The sequence below is a fragment of the Sebastes fasciatus genome, chromosome 21, assembly GCF_043250625.1.
Source record: "Sebastes fasciatus isolate fSebFas1 chromosome 21, fSebFas1.pri, whole genome shotgun sequence".
Taxonomy (NCBI): Eukaryota; Metazoa; Chordata; class Actinopteri; order Perciformes; family Sebastidae; genus Sebastes; species Sebastes fasciatus.
In genome coordinates, this window is record NC_133815.1 from 15,294,796 (window position 1) to 15,314,202 (window position 19,407).

At 40.2% G+C, this 19,407-nt stretch overlaps 1 protein-coding gene across 1 annotated transcript in view; it reads right to left on the bottom strand.

Moving 5' to 3' along the window:
• The window catches only part of LOC141759347 (uncharacterized), a 110,764-nt gene that overhangs the window by 12,127 nt on the left and 79,230 nt on the right, over positions 1–19,407 (bottom strand). The window contains exons 21-24 of the mRNA XM_074621341.1: positions 17,192–17,276; positions 14,643–14,754; positions 1,587–1,696; positions 867–941 (exon numbers count right to left, since the gene is read on the bottom strand). Coding sequence (XP_074477442.1) covers positions 867–941; positions 1,587–1,696; positions 14,643–14,754; positions 17,192–17,276 — 382 coding nt within the window. The remainder of the gene's footprint in view (positions 1–866; positions 942–1,586; positions 1,697–14,642; positions 14,755–17,191; positions 17,277–19,407) is intronic.

Sequence of the window (19,407 nt, forward strand, 5' to 3'; positions counted from 1 at the left end):
TGACACACAAACACACACATATCATGAGCCATTATAATGAAATGCTATATTTTTTGCAGCCATTTATCACTTACCCTTGTGGCTACTTATTTCATATTCTTATGCCACCGATTCTCAGTATCCGGAACTCTTAAAACAACCTGTTATTCAGATGTTTATTGTACTATACTACACATCAAAAGCATCAAACAAGTTGTATTTAATGGGAGGGGATGTAGAAATATCACATTTCTGTATATTCAGGGAGATTAGCATGAGGAAGAAACAATCTATTGCTCTAACTTCATGTAACCCATGCGTTCCAGGTGTATAAAGACTGTTATCATTGCTAGAGGTTACCAAAACAGAAACGCAAGAACAAAACACACACAAACACTGTAAGTTAAGAGAGAGGGAGAGGAAGGAAAAAGCAGACACACAGACGGTTGTGGTGCTGCTGGGCGGGGCGGAGGGAGGCACCGCAGGGGGGCGGGATGACAGAAGACAGCTAGACCGCTTTGATCTCTAGAAAGAGGAATATGTCACGCCCATGTCTGTCTGTGTCTGCATGTGTGTGTGTGTGTGTGTGTGTGTGTTAGTCATGATGACGCAAATATGCAGAATGACTGTCAGGTGCGAGCATGTCAGAGAGTCAACTTGAATCACTCCAACACATGCATAAAACCCTTAAAAACACACACACACATGCGATATAATCACAACCTCCTCTGGTGGGAACAGTGAGCTAGTTTGCAGGTGTAGCGATCTTTAGCAAACGAACATACTGAAGAGGATTGAGAGACATACATAGACGCCAACACACAAACAGAAGTTTGCTTATTGATAAACTAGCGTACCTAAAAACCTCACTCTGAATGAATACTTACTCTTTCTCTTCAGTGACGATGACCAGCACCTTGTTTTGGGCCTTCATCTGGGCAGTGAGGCTCTCGCTGGAGGCCCTGAAAGGAGAAGAAAGACTTCTGAAATGTAATGAACTTTAACTACAATAGATAAGGCTTTTTATAAGGATATAAATACCCGCCAGTTAAACAGTATCTTTTGCAGTAATAATGTAGTAGCATTACTTTAACATTTATTCAGTGGTAATGGGCTTTACGGTGTAAAAACAAAATGAAAATATACATTGCACACACAGGGGACCGATAAGATTTTCATATAAAAATGAATAATAATAATAATTTAGGGCTGCAACTCACGATTATTTCCATTGTCTATTCATTTTCTCTATTAATTGATTAGTTGTTTGGTCTATAAAATGTCAGAAAATGGTGAAAATAACGATCAGTGTTTCCCAAAGCCCAAGATGAAGTCCTCAAATGTCTTGTTATGTCCACAACTCAAAGATATTAAGTTTACTGTCATAGAGGAGTAAAGAAAACTCAAAAACTAAAATAATATTCACATTTAAGAAGCTGGAATCAGAGAATTTTGACTTTTTTCTTTCCTTAAAAAAATTACTCAAACCAATTAATTGGTTATCAAAATAGTTGGTGATTCATTTAACAATTGACAACTAATCAATTAATCATTGCAGCTCTAATATTGACAAACAAAAACACATCACTGTGTAAGTGCGGTCATACTTTTGTTCAGTAATCCATCGGTTGACATTCGTCATGACCAGTTGGCTCTCATGGCGAAGGTTTGCGTTGTCGGACCGCGTCCCCTCCAGCTCCGACCGGAGTGTGTCCACCTACGATACACAGTCAAACATTTTCCATCACAATGTAAGCCGTCATACAAACAGTTTATATAGCAACAATGTAAAATGCTGTGCATATATTCTCTGATTGGATTCGTAATAAACAGAAACTGGAAGACCGACATTCAATCCATTGTTGTTTTAATGTTCTTTATTTAAAGGAAGAGTGTGTAAGTTCTGGCGGTATCTAGCGGAGAGTTTGCAGATACTTCTCCTGTGCGCCAAGCGTACAGGATTGCTTCTGTGGCTGAAGTGAAAACACGAATGGCCCTCTCTAGAGACAGTTTTTGTAAGAGTATGTGAGTGTGTGTGTTCGAGGGAAATGAGTGGTGAAGCAAGAGAGAGAGAGTGGCGGCGATGGGAGCCAAGAGTGTTTGATTTGTCCGTTCTGGACTACATGAAGAGGACTCGCTCCCTATCTAGATATAAATGGCTCATTCTAAGGTAACGAAAACACAATGACTTATTTCAGGTGATTATACACTAATGAAAACATACTTGTTAAAAATGATATTCCATTTTTGCCAATAAATCCCCCTAATTGTTACACACTGGTCCTTTAAAACATGTTTAGAGCTTAATAATATGACTTTCTTTGAAGGGAAGTATTAGCACCTAACAGCTTTCCACATTTAGATGGGTTTACGTAAGTCTCTCTCTCACTCTACACACACACTCACACCAAAGGTGTTAAATAAAAGAAGGTAAAAAAAAAAAAGAAGGGGAATAAGTGAGGCTCTAATAGACGGGAAGCAAGGACAGGGTGAAAATAAATGTCAAAAATAGAGCCTAATAGCAACATAGGAGAAAAAATAGGTAAATGGAGAATAATGGGGGATGAAAGAGATGTCATTTGCAGATGCAGGTATAAATAACAGGGGGAGGTATTAAGCAGGTGCAAAGGAGGAAAGATGGAGGACAGAGGAAGCAGACTGAAGATTGGAGAGAGAAGATGGGTGAGGGGTGAAAACAGGGATGGGATGGCACTGGCCAAACTGCTGACTTTTTCATTCTGCTTATCAGTCAGGACCTTTCCAGGCCTAAACTCTAGGGACCCTGACACATTACCCTTATCGCCATGGAAACACCTTGATATACCATACCATCTTCCCACAATGACTTGGGCAAACATGGAAAAAAAAGTTTCCAATATGTGGGTCTGGATTTAAGAAGCCAAAAATGTCATATGATTAACCCAAAATGTCAAAATATCGACTGCTGTGCGAGTTGAATCATGTACTGTGTGCATGTTGAATCTCATATTTACACCGGAATATTTTCCTGTTGATGTTTATCTGGAAAACGCCACAGAGTTAAATGTAACACAGAGATAATAAGACCCCTAATCCTGTGGATGCAGAGCTGAATGTAAAAAAATAGTATGCAGGAGCAATCAAAAAGTGTTTATGACAAACAATTAGCCTTCATTTCATCATCACATGGCTAAGATTAAAATCTGCTGCGACATCTTTAGGGATGGACACTAGATGAAAAAAGTCTGCTAAATGAGCCAAGTTCCTATTGCCATATTTATTTCACAGATCTTTTTATTTCCAAATGAATGGGGCGTGGTTATCTCACAGATTCAGACTAGCTAGCTATCTCCGCCTCACTCCCCAAAGTACCCGCCACGGGAAGACTACTTCGCCGCAAAGTTTACTGATCCGGCGGGGAGTTCAGTCCAGGATCAGACCCTGCATGGTGCTTGTTTCTACGGGCTGAATTTGAGTTGCTACAGCCGCTAACTGAAGGCTTGTCTCTGGGAAATATGACAGCTACAGTAGCTTAAAAAATAGCAATATAGGGGACATAATTTGATGAAATAAAGAAGTGTGGAATTATGAAAGACAAGTCCCCTGAAATAAATACAAATTTGAAAAGTGTCATTTCATAAAATAAACTAATTTTTATTTATTCATTGAACTATATTGACTCATTTATATATGTACATCTATTTATATATGTCTTGCTTCATTTATTTATTTATTTCAGGAGCCATATTTATCTATTTTATTTTATTTCATAGGCATTTGCTTACGTTTTTATTTATTTAATATTGAATTAAATGGCATTTCATAAAAATGTATTGCAATACATAACATAACTTCCAGTGCAAGCCAGCAGGAGGACATAAAGTGTGTGTCAGAGAAGAGGTGACTGTCAGTGAAGTCAGGTTCTGGTCAAAAGAAAAACAGAAAAAGTTTGACTTTGTGAGACGTGACTTGGGCAACCTCCCATTTGTCACCACAATGTGAGATAATAAAGGAGCAGTTCAAGAAGAGAATGATCCTCCAACAACAACACAAATGAATAGGCTGCTTTAGATGTGAAAGGAAGTTTAGATGACCGTGACACATAATCAATGATTCAAATTTCATAACATGATGAGGAATTACACTTTTAATTACACTCCGATTAAGGACGGGCTGCATTTCAACAAATAAAGCAATGAACTTACATCGACGATGAAATTACATCAAGCAAGTCATTCAATTCTGAAGAGTAAACTCAGTCAGGGCATCAATTGTAATTACATTTACCAACAATGGAATAAATATCGTGAATCGCCTGTTTGTTTGTGATTTCATTCCTGTTTTGTCCCATTGCAAAGACACATCATCTCCATGTAAAAGATGTTCTGTTGTAGTCCAAAACCACACGTTAATACTCCAGCATTATTTATACAAATATATCAAACCATACTATTCAAAAGCTCAAAACACAGCCACATTCCCAATGCATCTGCACACACCTCCACATGCACGAGCATACACGCACACACACTTGGCGGGATGTGTGCCGTGCTGTAATGACAGTAATTACCTGTGGTCTCACATTAACATCTCCCTCCTGACTGTCTGACTGGCTCGGCTGGTGGAGGGATGTAAATCGCGGCACAAGTCTGATGTTGTGATTAGGACTAAATTACACGCCATCACTCTGTTTCCACCGGTGTCAAGGGAGGCAGTGAAAGGGTGTGTGAGAAAAAGGGGGGAGAGTGTGAGAGAGAGAGAGAGAGAGAGGGACATTTAGAGAAAAAAGGGAGAAAGGAGGTGCAATTGCAAGCGAGTAAAGTAGCATACCTGCTTAACATTTAGATTGGTTTTGTTGCACAAATATTTTAGCAGATGATGGGGGCTAAAAGGGGCAACAAAATGCATTTGGGACGCACTTATAACCAAGTTGGGCGATAGCACTGGTCCTTTCAGGTCTACGCTAGAGAATATGAGTTGACTACTGCAGTGCTGGTGAAGGATTTGGGATCTTTACAGCTGCTGCAATGGTATTCATCATTTTGATGGTTTATTCTATCAAAATAAGGCAGAGGTGTCCAGTCCACACACTTTTTATGAACCAATGATACAAGATGGACTTTGTGCAATCTCTTTTTGAACTTCTACATCTGAATGAACTTTCATGACAAACCACAAAGCGTACCTGCAGACAGAAAAAGAAAAAAAAAGATTGCGGGGACTAATGGATTTTCCATCTTTCCTATTCTCCATGGAGCTGTGCACTAGTATCACATTGCACATTAGCTTGTCCAGGACAAAAAGTGCATTTTCACTAAAACAGACCGAGCTGTCCTAAAGTCGTGGGATAAACGTGATTCAAAGTTAACTTTTCGAGAAGGAATATGGAGATGAGGAGGGGGAGAAATCAGAAACAGACAGCCTGGTTGTTGCTACCATCACCATAACCATCAAACCGCCAGAGCTGAATACGAGCCATTACTCCGTTCCACTCAGCTCATCAGAGCACATCCTCTCATCAAATTAATGAACACATTTATTGTTAAACACGTTTTTATAAAACATTCATTCATTCTGTCTAATTAAAAGACCCAACAGGCCTGACATCACTTAAATATGCATACTTATCACTCACAGGGTCTGAATTAAAGATCTACAGGCGTGTGTGTGTGTGTGTGGCTGTGTGTGTACACTTTGTGTGTGCATGTGCGATGGCAGGAGAGAATGAGGTTCCCTAAGCAGGTCTTCTCACTCTAGGCTTAATGGCGATAATCATGGCGTGACCCAACATTAAGACCATGTGTGCGTATGTTTATGTGTGTCCCACTCTCCCTAATGGTGACGATGATGACATGTTCTCCATTAGACTAGTCAGTGGGCCACGGCAGATCTAGCATATTAATGATGCTGATGATGGCTTCTTTAATTACCTTCGTCTGCTGCTGCACGGCCTCACTCCTTTCATCACACACTCTCCTACGCATGCTGCTGGGTTGTTTATCAGTGGCAGCCAGAATTGAAGTCCCCTATCTTGCATCTATAGCCTGCATGTGCACATTGCCAGCCTTGGTAGAAGTTTCCCACATCTAGTAGGTATCCTTTTGAAATATAGTAGAAACTCAGGCTATAGTCATGTCTAGAAGGTAACCCACAAATTGCGCAAACTTGCCAAAACCTTCACGAAACTCAGTGCCAAACGACCTAGCCTTATCTTAACCATTTGAGCTCAATGCCTAACCTTAACCATCTCGTGAGAGTTTCACAAATTGTGGGTTAGATTCTAGACACAGCCTCAGGATAGGTTTCTGGGTGCACAGCGAAATGTGTCCATATCATTGAAGCTGCAGAAACTTCCAACACTTGCACATATTAATAATCTTTTTGTTATTTAGCCTTTGATAAGACCGTTTCTAAAATAAATCATAATATTTCCAATTTTAGACTGCATTTTATTTATGAAAAGTTCTTGTAAGGGTGTTTGTTTTAGATACGTTTGGTATCTTCTAGTTTCTGAAAAGGGATGTTTTGTAGAAACATAAGTTTAAAGATGCTAAATTTCAAATTCAGTATTAGTATCTATGATTGAGGGATTGCCTCCACAAGGCTCTCAACATGGCAACAGCTGAGCCGGTGGCTAGTACTGTAGCTAACGGTGCTAACAGTGCAAACAATGGCAACAGTGCTGACAGAGCAACCAGTGTATCTGGAGGTTAGGCGTTACACATGCTCGAAGTGGAAAAAAATAAGCACTCCCCTTATTCACATGTTGGTCTGTGTATCGGACGGTATCAGCAATCATTATCATTATTCTGAATTTCTGCATGAATAAAAGATATATAGATTTTGGGGGGTCCTCCAAGAAAATTTGAATGGATTAACTTAAAACTATGCAATTAGTTAAACAATTATTTTATCATTTACACATATCACAGCCGTCATCTGACCATGTAATTCTTCTGGAAATGTTTGTCCTGTAAAATAATATCCTATTAATCAAAAGAGCAGATTCAGAAAGTATTTAAGGGGCGGGTCCATCTGCGTTCTGGTCGGGTTTTTTTTCAAATTGAAAAAACGACCACCCAGCCGTTGCAAAAAAACAGTGAAATAGGTTACCAAGGTTATGAATCATGTGAACGCCAGCACTAGTTGAGTCAACGTTAACTATGTTAAATTTGGAAATAACTGAAAGGTTTAGTTTGGATTATTAATTGAAGTGGGGTTGTATGCACACTCCCGCGTTCTGCAAAGTAAAATTACTGCTTTTGTGAATGTAATCTGGTGGCTTCGAAGAGAGCGATATAGCTTCAGTTTCCTGTTGGTTAGGGTTGTCAGACAGCGAGTTAAAGCGGCTGTGGATGGGAGCTATACCAGATACAAGTACTGGCAGTTTGTGACAAATGCCGGTGCGCAAGAAAAAGTCACGGTATGCCAAAGAATAAAATGTAGAAGTGCCGATACTGCGTACCGGTGAGTACTGGCCCACTTCTAGCACTGATGTTACACTTCCGCCACAACATTGTGGGTCGGTATGACGTTATCAGCGGTTACCTCCATACAAATTGCAGAGCGGCCAGTAGGGCACAAACACTGGGACTCAGCCGGACCGGCTACATAAATAAAGCACAGTGAAATTTGGATTACAACACACAGAGGGAGAGTGATTTCATTCTCTGTTCGGGTAAGATTACTCCTTTATATCTTTACATAGCAAAAAGTGGTTTGCTGCTATATTAATGCTTTGAACTTCGATTTTAGCACCTTTAAAATGATCAAAGTAAGGTATACAAACAAGGTATTTTTTGGTATTGTACTAGATGTCTTTATCATGTCAGCACTTGTATCATTTCAAACAATATCAAACCTAGTAACTTGATTTCATAGTATTAGTCCACAGTTTCTGCATTAGTTAGTTCTTGAGGGTGCAGCACGACTAGTGGAGAAAAGATGCAAATAGTGTCGTGCAGCTTCTAAAACTGCTATATTTGTTGTTAACCTCCAACAATAGAAAGCTATAAATGTGTCCTGGATGTGAGGGGTTCCCATTTGGCAGACCCTCCCATGTTTAACTCTCCAGGTGACCAGCCTTTAACAGTGCTTAGCTGAGAGCAGCAACATAAAGGAACAATTTTAGGATTTTATTGTTGCTGTATTGTTTAGTGATGAGCTGATGCAGCACAAGTTTGGAGAGTTTGGAAAAACACTGCCAGCCCTGTTGTTATTTTTTCAGCAGCTTAATAAAATGTTGGAAAATAAAAATTACGTATAGTGGTGGGAGGCATTTATTTATTACTTTCTCCTACATGGTTGATTTTTAGGAAAGAATTTCTGCACAGAAAAAAAAAAAATGTGGCAAGGCCAATCTCTTTTTAGAGGCCTTCAGTTCACTTAAGAGTACAGTGAAGCAGCCCCAAAACTCAGCAATGCTGGGTGGGTTATCAGCAAGCATTGTACTATTCACTTGTTACATGTTCTCACCTTTATACAGTATGAGATGTGGGACATGATATTTACCAAAATAAATCTCACACAATAGGAAAAAGAAAAAAAAAAGTATGCTGCTATGGCAAAATGTCGAAATGAAAAAGAAACCTACTTTCAAAGGTTTCCATTTTTATGTTATTAATAATATCAATTTATTAAGTTAACAAGCCTTTATTCGTTGGTTCTGAGACTGAGAATGACTTTGAATAGGGCGATATTATATAGCTCTTTTTGAATCTGTGAAGAGGATTTTGTAGAGCTTAACTTGCAGCTATGGTGAGATGATTAAATGTTAGCCTTGAGTAATTACAATAATAGCATTCTTACTTACTTTTAGAAATTAGAAGCTGTTCGATGAGTGGCAGTTGTGATTTGTAAAGACTCATTTCCACTTGTTATACAAGGTCCCTTGACCAAGGTCACAAGCACACGTACAAAAGTGAAGAGTCTGAACTTTGACTAACTCATGAATTTGCCTCGGTTCCTTGCTAGAACTAACAATGTAAATACAGACTTTGAGCACTTGCAGAACAAAAAGGTTTCAGTAATCCAATATTTAAAAAAAAGAAGAAAACTACATCTATAAAACGAAACTTAACGTGACTTAAGAAAGAGAGAGAAACAACCTTTGAATGTCCATGCACCTATTCCACATTTTTCTCTCATCCTCTTCTTTCTGTTGCTAAATTAAAATCATCTTGCCTTATATGCCCTTTGGAAACCTTTGCATAGAGCAGCTGTTCATGGTTCATCCACATCCACATGTGGTTTTCTTTGGCGAAGAAATGCAGTGTGACAGCTGAGAGGGACACCGAAAGTTATGGAGACAACACGAGAAAAATAGTGTCTGCTCGACTGTCCGTCCCATCCCAGATGAATTACACGACGGCGGCTTAATGAGCTGTGTTTGAGGGTGATGGGACAAAAGGACACGCTTGCATGCGCGCATTGAACAAATACGAAGGCCATTCCGTAGTTAAACAGTCAAGACAATTGGACCACTTCTCTTTATTCATCAACTAAACAAATGAGCTTCATTTGTCTGTCCTCATTTCTCCACCATCAAACCTGTGTGCGTGTGTAAAAACGGTGATTTAGTGCGGGTCATTCTAAGCTAATTAGGCCAGGCTTGGTGCTTCTATCAGGTATAATGAGTGCGATCAATGAACAGATAAGTCCGTTCCAGAGATCAACTCTCCCTAGCATCACCAAAATGAAAATACTACACACTCATGTTTGCAAAGTTCACCCACACAGTCACATTTCAAATAAAAAAACACTTGTCTGTGTTTGACACCTGTACAGTAAGTATGTCAGAAGTGATTAGATAACGGCAACGTTAGGAAGCTAAGTCGCTATCTAATGTCTATCACTGCTTGAGCACAGACTGTATGTAAGAAGTGCACGTAGTCAACATGACGTCACCCATTGGTTTGTGGACTGCGGTTTTGAAGCCTCGAGTTAGGCATTTTGGCACCATCTTGGTTTTGGTCGTTGTCATTTTGGGGTTTTTGCAACCAGAAGTGACACGAGAGGGTAGAGCTAAACACAACCGAACGCTGAATAAGACATTTTTATTCGACCAAAATGTTACAGTTAACTTTCATGAACTGAATACACACTGTGAAAGGGTTAAAGTTCTAGGACGAAAACACCGAACAAATCCCAGACCAGACAATGCTGTGGTAGTGACCTGTCACTCACAAGGTAGCCACGCCCTAAAGAACACTATTCTTTATTGTCAATTTTAATCTAAATGGGACCATAATAGAGTGCTACAGCAATGAGTCTTAAACTAAGACCAGTTTAAGAGATTTTAACGTGTTATTCTACGATATAAAATACATCATTAAATATCTCACTCCCCTTTATGTGTCTTAATAAAGGCGGTTACTAACAAGTGGCTCAATGAGACTACTAAACGTCATCACGCCGACTCATCCACCTTTACAGCCTCGTTGTTTATACCTGCCACCATGCGACCGTGGTGCAGTTCGTTAGCTTTTTACTTCTGGCAATTGTATTCACACTTCAAAAATGTCAAAATGTGCTGTTCATTTGTGGAAATTATCTGGCTAAACCAAAGACACGTCATCCCTGGGGCACTCTATTTACTAAGTGAACATCACGCTGTATTGAAGAAGACTTGAAACTAACGATTGAGACCATAAACTCATGTTTAACCAAGTTTAAGGCACCTCGGCTTCACCTTTCAGAGTTGCCCACTGTGCTGAAGTGGTGAAGACAATGGAGGAAAAATGGAGCGAATTGGAGCTTTTTTGTGATTGAGCGTGTTGTCTTGCTCAAGGAGACTTAAGCAGGGACCAGGCTCGTCTCTCTAATCACCAGGTAGGCACCCCACTGACACGGAATGATTATAAACTACTGTCTAATTGTATTTCTATAGGATGACATCAATAGTTGTAAAAAAAAAAGTTTATGGGACTGAAAACATGCTCATGAACTTTTGCTATCTGAAAACTTTTCTGGAAATTCTCATTAAAGCTGTTTGAAATCGTTTGTACTCCATGCTTAGAGAAGTTGCGGTAAACACACTAATGACTGTGATTGTGTGTGTGTGGCAGAGAGAGAGAGAGAGAGAGAGAGAGAGAGAGAGTAGAGGGGACGATCTGATCAGTCACAAAAACATGCCTCGTGTTTACCACGAGTCGCATTTGAACTGGACTCATGCAGAGGGACAGGATCGAGTGAAGTGCGTGTGTTTGTGTGTGTGTGTGTGTGCATGCTGAGCGCCTTACATGCAAGGACAGAATTGACTGGCAGATAACATGCAAATCCCTTTCTTCGTATCAGAAAGGAAACATTAAACAGACCTGGAAAACACAAACAAGACTTTGCATACACACATATACCATAAACACATACTGCACACACACACACACACACACACACACACACACACACACACACACACACACACAGAGAGAAAGACAGAGCTATCTGAGGTTCAGCTACTGTGCACCGAGGCAATTTGTAATATAGATTTCCTCTATAGGCCACTGTAGTGTACCATTTACCATTTCAAACCCTTTGATTTTTTTCACCAGCGGATAATTCATCTTCTGATGGTCAATAACAGAGATTGGGACCTAATGAAGGAGTCATAGTCAGAAGGGCCATCATACTGGTGTTTAAACACTGTTTGGAGTCAAATTCATTGAAAAGCTCATCTGTTGTTGAAATGATAGAAGACCGCAAGAATGCAAAGGGGAAATGTAAGGGATTGTGTATGAGTGCAGGAGTCAGCCAGAGAATACACACATATACAAAGACATACAGATAAGTACAGTACATGCACACACACTCCCAAACAGTTTACTACAAATGCAAGAATAAACTAGAAAAGTGCACTCAGATCTCCGCCAGGTGTGTCTCCCTCTCCCTTTCGCAAACAAAAAAGAGTTTCATCTCATTCAATTGTCCCTCCTGGCTCCCTTACAGTCAAGATGGCGGGGACGATGACAAAAATGGGGATTTATTCATCTTGTATCGTGCCTAACTTTAGTGGGCTTATATATCGGGTATGGAATTAATCTAAAGGTGCTCCGGTTCAAAATGAGACAAAACTTTTTTATGGATGTCAGTTTTTGTGCCACGGCGAAGGCCAAAATGTGGCCGACTGCAGACTAGGCAAGGCTCGCTTTCAGCCAAGCTGATTGCTAGAAATGGCTTTTGTTGTTGTTGATCACTTGCGAGGAGTCCGCAGTCAATGGCGTTATGAAACAGTTAATAAAATATATTTTTTTCAAGAATCGTGAATCACTGCAATCACGAGAGGTCCTTGAACATACGGTCATAAATGAGCACACAAAATATCAGGCTGATGGGTCCAGCAGTATGCGAGATTAGCTGCGGACAGCACGCCGACCGAACACAAGATCAGCCAAACAAAAGCCAGAGTGGAAGCCAACGAATGACATGAATACGTTTGTGAATTCATCTAGTTTGTCAGTACTTTAAGTACTGCTAGGACCTACTTCACTATCATAGTGGAGTGAAGACTAGAAAAGCGCTATATAAGTCCAAGTCCATTTACCATTTACCATTAAAACTAAATTAATTCCTGTTTTGTATAAAGAGTTTTGACCGATGAAGTGCAAAACTGTGGAACACAGTTTATTGTATTAAACATCAAGGTGATTATTTTATATAAGATATTTTGCCATATTGTGATATATATATCAATATCAGTAGGAAATATGCTAATTAATATTGTGACAATGGCTGCAATCATATCTAAAAGGGTTAGTTTGGATTTTTTTTAAGTGGGGTTGTATGTATACTCCCATATTCTGTGAGGTAAAATTATTATTTTTGTGAATGTAGTCTGGTGTCTTTGAAGAGAGCGATATAACGGCTATAAAGTGTACGCTATATTTGGAATATTTTCACCGGACTGAAGCCATTATATTGCGATCTTCAAAGCCTACATTCACAAAATCAATAATTTTACCTCGCACAACACAGTTGAGTTGCTGGTCTACCGCTGCAGCGATCAGTTAGTTTGTTTGTGTTGACTTTCCGATCAGAATAAGCATGGTGTCCACACAGCAGTACATTGCTTAGCCTCCGTGTCGGTACTCCTGTCTGCTTTTCCGAACTGGGAGCATGCCGACTGCCGTCATCTAAGTTACTGTATGTAACGTTGATACACTGACTATAAGGATGTATACTCTATATACTGTAGATGTAGCAGCGTCATCATGCAGAAACCTAATCAGGTCACATGTAGAAAACTTTTTAGAAGTTCTTGGGAAAACAGCCTTTTGACGCTAAAACATACATACTTTGACCAAAATGTGAATGTTTGAATTTGAATACATAAGGAACACCACTGGGAAGCTACAGAATTATATAAAAACCTCAAAAATAAATAAATAAATAAATAAAGGACCTGCCCTTTAACCAGCCCTATTTCAGCCCAAGGAAACTGCTACTTCCAATACATAAAAAAAACAGACCTTTACTTTGTTCATACACTGGTATCCATTGCCATGTCTTCTTCTTGCAAGACTTGACAGACCCGTGACTAACTCTTGACATGTCCTGCAATATGTTTGATCAGAAATTGTACAACAGAGAAAAGAGGGCCAGTCGCACAGCAAAGGCAGAGATGAAAGGATTTTCAACAGTTGAGAAATAGATGAAGAACTCTTTGCCAGCACGAGCTTGGCTACTGACTGACCAATCAACTGGCCTAAGTCAGTTGTCTTACTGGCCCTGGGCAATCACTATTGTCAAACCCTGGTGCACTAATGTTAAGAGAAAAAAAGGAGAGCCACGTTATGCGTGTTGCATTATTCACAAGGACAGAGTGGGAAAAAAAAGAAGTAAGGTGAGGAAGAGCGAATGAAATAAATGGAGAGAGGAAGACATGTATGAGAGAAAGAGTGAGAAAAGAGAAGGACAGGGAGAGAGAGAAAAGGAGTACGGATTTGAACAAAATGCAAAAATCAAGATCCGAGTGAGCGCCACTGTGCACGGAAGCTTAAGACGGAATTCAAAGTTTGTCGAATCTAAATGAACATCAGTTCCCCGTCCTGGCTTTACCCTTAATTATCCATTCTGCCTTTGTACAGCGGCGGCTCAGCTCTGACAACCGCTCTCCCCTGAGACGCCCCCCCCTCCTCCTCAGCTCCCAGCCAGAACATTAGGGAATATCAGGGAATATTACACCCAAGAATTAACGCTCCAAATCACCTTGCCAGGTTTAGGTCCCGCATACACCCCTCCTTCTCTTGGACAAGATAATCTGGGCTCTAGCACCGGATATATGCCACTAATCATCAAAAAGGTAAGGTGTGTAGGGGAGGAGGGGGGGGGGGGGTGTAGGGAGAGAGAAGAGGAGGGAAGGAGAGGAGAGGAAGACCTTGGAGGGCATGGGAGGAGAGGAAACCTTAACATAGCATTCCTGTTTATGTAGCACAGTAGACCTGGCTCAAATAAAAGTATAAAAAGGGTAAGGTCAGCTACAGAAATCAATACGCTAACTGGCAGAAGGATTACATGATTACATTTAAATGATATTAAAAAATTGGTATTGCTTTCTGCGAGTTCAGACAGTATCTCAATGGTTCAGATGGCAAACACCTCACCTGCGCTGTGCTCCGAGCCAATTCAAACAAACACTGCGACTTATTTGCCGAGGCTGTGTCACTCAGGTCTGGTGTGTATTTATTTACCTGCTCCTGTGCATCCTGTTTCTCCCGCTCTGCCTCGAGTTTGTGATCGACAGCCTGCTGGAGATTCCTCTTGAGCTCTGCCACCTCCGTCTCCAGCCTCACAGCCATTGACCTGCAAACAAAACAATTAAACTTACTAGAAGAAGGTTAATTAATAAAAAACATACACTATATTTTATTCACCCCAATATCTTGGATATAAAACTCATTTAAATATTTTCACATTTATAAACAATTCTAAAAAACACATTTAAAGTATTTAAGTTTCTTGAAAATCCAGTTCTGTGGGAGTGTTTAACGTGGGCCCAGGAAGTGTGAGTATGTGTGCGAGTGTGTGTGGCAGCCGAGCTAAGGGAATGTGAAGGGGATCAATACGAGGGGGTCTATTCCTGCCACGCAACTGTGCGTCCGTGTGTATGTGAGTCAGTTAGTGTCTGCGAGTGTGTGCGTACACGTGTGCGAGCGAGTTTGTGTGCGTGCCAGCTGCCCTGGCTACAGCGAGATCAATACGACAAATGATTACCATTTCCACAAACCTCCCTCCACAGCCTCGCTTCGGCCGCTCCGTGAGCCTCGACACCCCCACCAACCTTCTCCACACACACACACACGCACAAGGACCAAAACAAACCACCCCCACTCTTGACCCACACCTCTAAAAGCACGTATAAAAATGAAAAATTACAAGTTTATGAATAGTAAAAAATATTTGGGCTTTGTGCAAGTAAAAGTTTTGGGACAGTGGACTGAAGTTAGTATATTATAGATTTTACAGTTATGACTATGCAGTGAAAGACCACAAAGTCAGCATCTGACCGTCTTTATTGGCATTTGTGTTAAATTGACACATCCAAAAAATACCAAAATATTAATGCACAGTTCCATATCTACTCCTCTCCCTCTTTACATCATTTGTTATTTTTTCAGTTAATCATTTAGTCTACTGACTGTCAAAAACAATAATTCTACTTTTTTTAAGGCCACAACTATCAATGGTTTTTATTTTCGATTAACCTGCAGATTGTTTTCTCGGTTAACTATTTAATAATTGAATTTATAATATGACAGGAAACAGTGAAAACTATCCATCAGTTTCCCAGAACTCAAAGTGAATTGTTCAAATTACAGCAAAAGGTATTTCCATTAACTTTCAAAGAAGATATTCACATTTGAAAAGTTTGGATGGTAGAATTTTTGGCATTTTTACTTCAAAAAAGTACTTAAATGATTTATCAAAATTGTTGCCAATTCATTCTTTGTCAATTCACAAATAACTGACAAATTATTTCAGCTCAAATTTAAAGTTCTTTTGAGGTGTTTTAAAATATTTATTGGAAATACAACAGCTCAGTCTTAGAAAAAAACAAAAATAATAAAATGTTACGAGTTGAGAGTATGTCCAGCAAAAGTTTGGCAATTTTTATTAATTAACTTTTCACATGATTAATAAAAGACTGCATATATACATTTAAAAAATATATCCTAATAAATTATAGTTGACTGTCTGTGTCTCAACACGTAAATTAGCCGACTAAATGTTTCAGTCCTGAACTTAAAACTGATACTAATAGAGTAAGTCAGTGGTAGTAAAAGCTGAAGCATGAAGCAGAACGGCCAAAACAAAAAGGAAAGAAAATGCCTGATAGATTGGTCCACGGAGAGAACACATGATAGGATGAACAGAGTGGGAGAGAGGAGGGAAAGAAAGAGAGGAGGCATCCTGTGGAGAAAGGAGGGGATTTCCCACAGCACAGATGGAAGCCATTAGCGTGGTGTTGTTGCTTAAAAACCTTTCATGTCTTTGCAGTTATTAGATAATACTGGGTTAACAGTAAACAGCATGATTCTGCAAATGGATATAATATGCAGACGCAGCGATTGTTTTACCAGTCACTACCTAAAATTGGTTAATAAAACGTAATAATAATCAGAATGTAACCTATAAAGTCTCCGCGCCGAGCCTGAAATTGTCTGAAATTGTCGGTTGAAGATGAAAATGTTCCATGGCTCAACTTAACCATGGAACTCCCTATAGGAGGCACCGTTGCAGTGAGGTCACGCCGGAGCCAAAGCCACAACCACAACTATGTGCGCACAAACAGGCGCACACAAACACACACTCCACTGGGTGATACATGCTTGCTGATGTCATCACCGCAGCTCTGGTGACACACGGGGGTCAACCAGGGGTCTCGCCTCTGAACTCTGAACTCCACGACCTAACATCTGCTCGCCCACCGTGTCCCATCAATACGCAGTTTGGTATTTTTTACATTCACTCGAGACCAGAAATAAACATTTTCAGCTCTTCAGAAATAATAGTGTCATAGACCCAAAAAAAGTTTTTGCTTAGTAGACTCTGTTAAACAACGCACGTATTTTAGAACTTAGGGCTGTTCTGTTCAACACATGTTCAGTTACACAGCCTACTGTACGCCGCACGTAAAAAAAGCTAAATGTTTTTGATTACCGAGCTTACACAGGGGACCATGGGAAATGGGATAAGAGAGGAAGCTTCTTTCCCTCACTCCCTCTCTTTCCCTCCTTACCTTATTTTCCCCTCTGCTAGCTTCCCCTCATTCAAGCACCCCTCCATCCGCCTCGCCTCCTCTGCACGGGCTGCCAACTCCTCCACTGAGCAGGAGAAAGAGAGAGAGAGAGAGAGGACAGACAGAGGCAGAAAAGTGTGAGATAAAGAGCAACAGTTCACTTCAGACGCCGTTGGTTAAGATTCATTATAGAGTAATTCAAATGGCCATATGGCAGGAAAAAAAGACATTTTCCAATTGAGATATTATACTGTGGGATAGCTCTTGAGCCTGGCTTGATTTTGTGTTTTAATGTATTTAAATAAAGAAATATGTAACATGAGTATATTATACACACAGTACTTCACATGCTCCAGCCAACCAAGGTTAATAAAATGATTTACAAAACATGCATACACATAGGTGATTATTGATTCAGCATGAGTGGGAAAATATGAACTGCGAGCCACCTTCAAAGCAAACACTCTGCACACAGAAGAGGCGCTGAATGGCTTTCAGAGAAGGCAGAAGTGAAAGTATTGCACCGCTTGCACTTAAGACGAGGCGGCAGCCCTTTTGTTGAGAGACAAAAGGAGCGCTCCCGGACTCCGTCAATAGATGGCACTCTTTACCTTGAGCAGGCCACTTGAGCCCTGACTGCATCCCTTCAATCACATTCCCTTTTCAGCCGTCTCCTCCGTCTACATGCAATAAAACCCCATTGTCCTACACTTAGTAGTTTTGCACATTGAGCGGATGCATAATAAACCACTAGTCAGCTTCCTTGGTTAAGTTTGCTTTTGCAGGCCCTTTTCAGTTTGAATTTAAAATTTAGGATTTGCCTCTTCCTCCCCACCATCCCCCCCTTTTTTTGTTCTGTATGCTGTTTTGTGAGTCAATGTTTCTTCATAGATCTTAAAACCTTTTCACTACATTCAGTATTCATTGAATATAACATAAACTGTCAGCCATCGGTGGCCAAGGCTAGTGAATATTGAGAAGGTGTGTGCGCTGAATATGTAGAGGTGCTCCTGAGTATGTGTGTGTTGAATATTTACAGGACGGACCTCGACTTTGTGGGTGTGCATTGAGTGTGTGAAATGGAAATAGAGAAAGTGTATTGCTGTAACGCTTTTAGGGCCACGCACCACACTGTGATGGTGGGACAGACTGAATAAGGGGGGAAGCTAAAACCAATACCAGAAAAAGGAGGAAACAGAGAAAAGAAAATCTACATTTAATAAAACCATGATTAATTTATGGTTTCGCAGCATCCAAACTGTTTAAACTGAAGCCCTAGGAAAATTGAAGCGCCAACTGGAATTGCTAAATATTTAACGATGCACAAACACTTCTTATTTGTGTGTGTGTGTGTGTGTGAGTACGTGCGTGCGTGCTCCACCTTGTCTATTTCGCTGAATCTCAAGGTGAAAGTTTGTTATGAATCTCAATAATCAATAAAGCAAGAGATGTGAAAAACTTGAGGTGGGGATCAAATTCGCATTCATGGCATTAGTTTTGAGGTGACCTCAGTGACACCTCCCACCAGGGGAGGCCACAGAGAGAGCAATTAGCTGCACAGACTGACCGTTTACACAAACGCTCCTATTTGCACCCAAACATACACACACACACACACAGCTGAAACACACAGGAAAAATTAAGTGAAAAGACAGACAGCTTTCTATATAAAAAATCTAGAAATATAAAAACACACAAAAGCAGAAAGCAGCACACATACAGGAGTTTACTTTAGACAAATAGATATGCGGTATATTTAGCTGAGTTTGATGCCGACATTTTCCACATTAAACGAGGATCCGCAGAGGATTGTGGATTTCTCAACAATCAATTCCTCATAATAGCTTAAGATAGAGAACAGTAGTCCACATTCTGAGGCCTGAGGCTTCATGAGTTAAGTTATGGCATTAGTCCACAATCGAATGCTGCATTTCCACTGCATGGTACGGCTCGGCTCTACTCAATTACACTCGCTTTTTGGGGGGGTTTTCAGTATCAAAAGTTGTGTATAGTAACCGTTACCTGGTACTTTCCCTGGACACTGCAGACCACTGATTGGTCGAAGAGAATCGTCACTAGAATCAACACGGCGCAGCCTGCACAAACCCGCCTTTTTTAAAGAGGACCTATAATGCTTATTCTCCGGTGCATACTTGTGTTTTGGGTTTCTATTTGAACATGTTCACATGCTTTAATGTTCAAAAACCACTTTAATT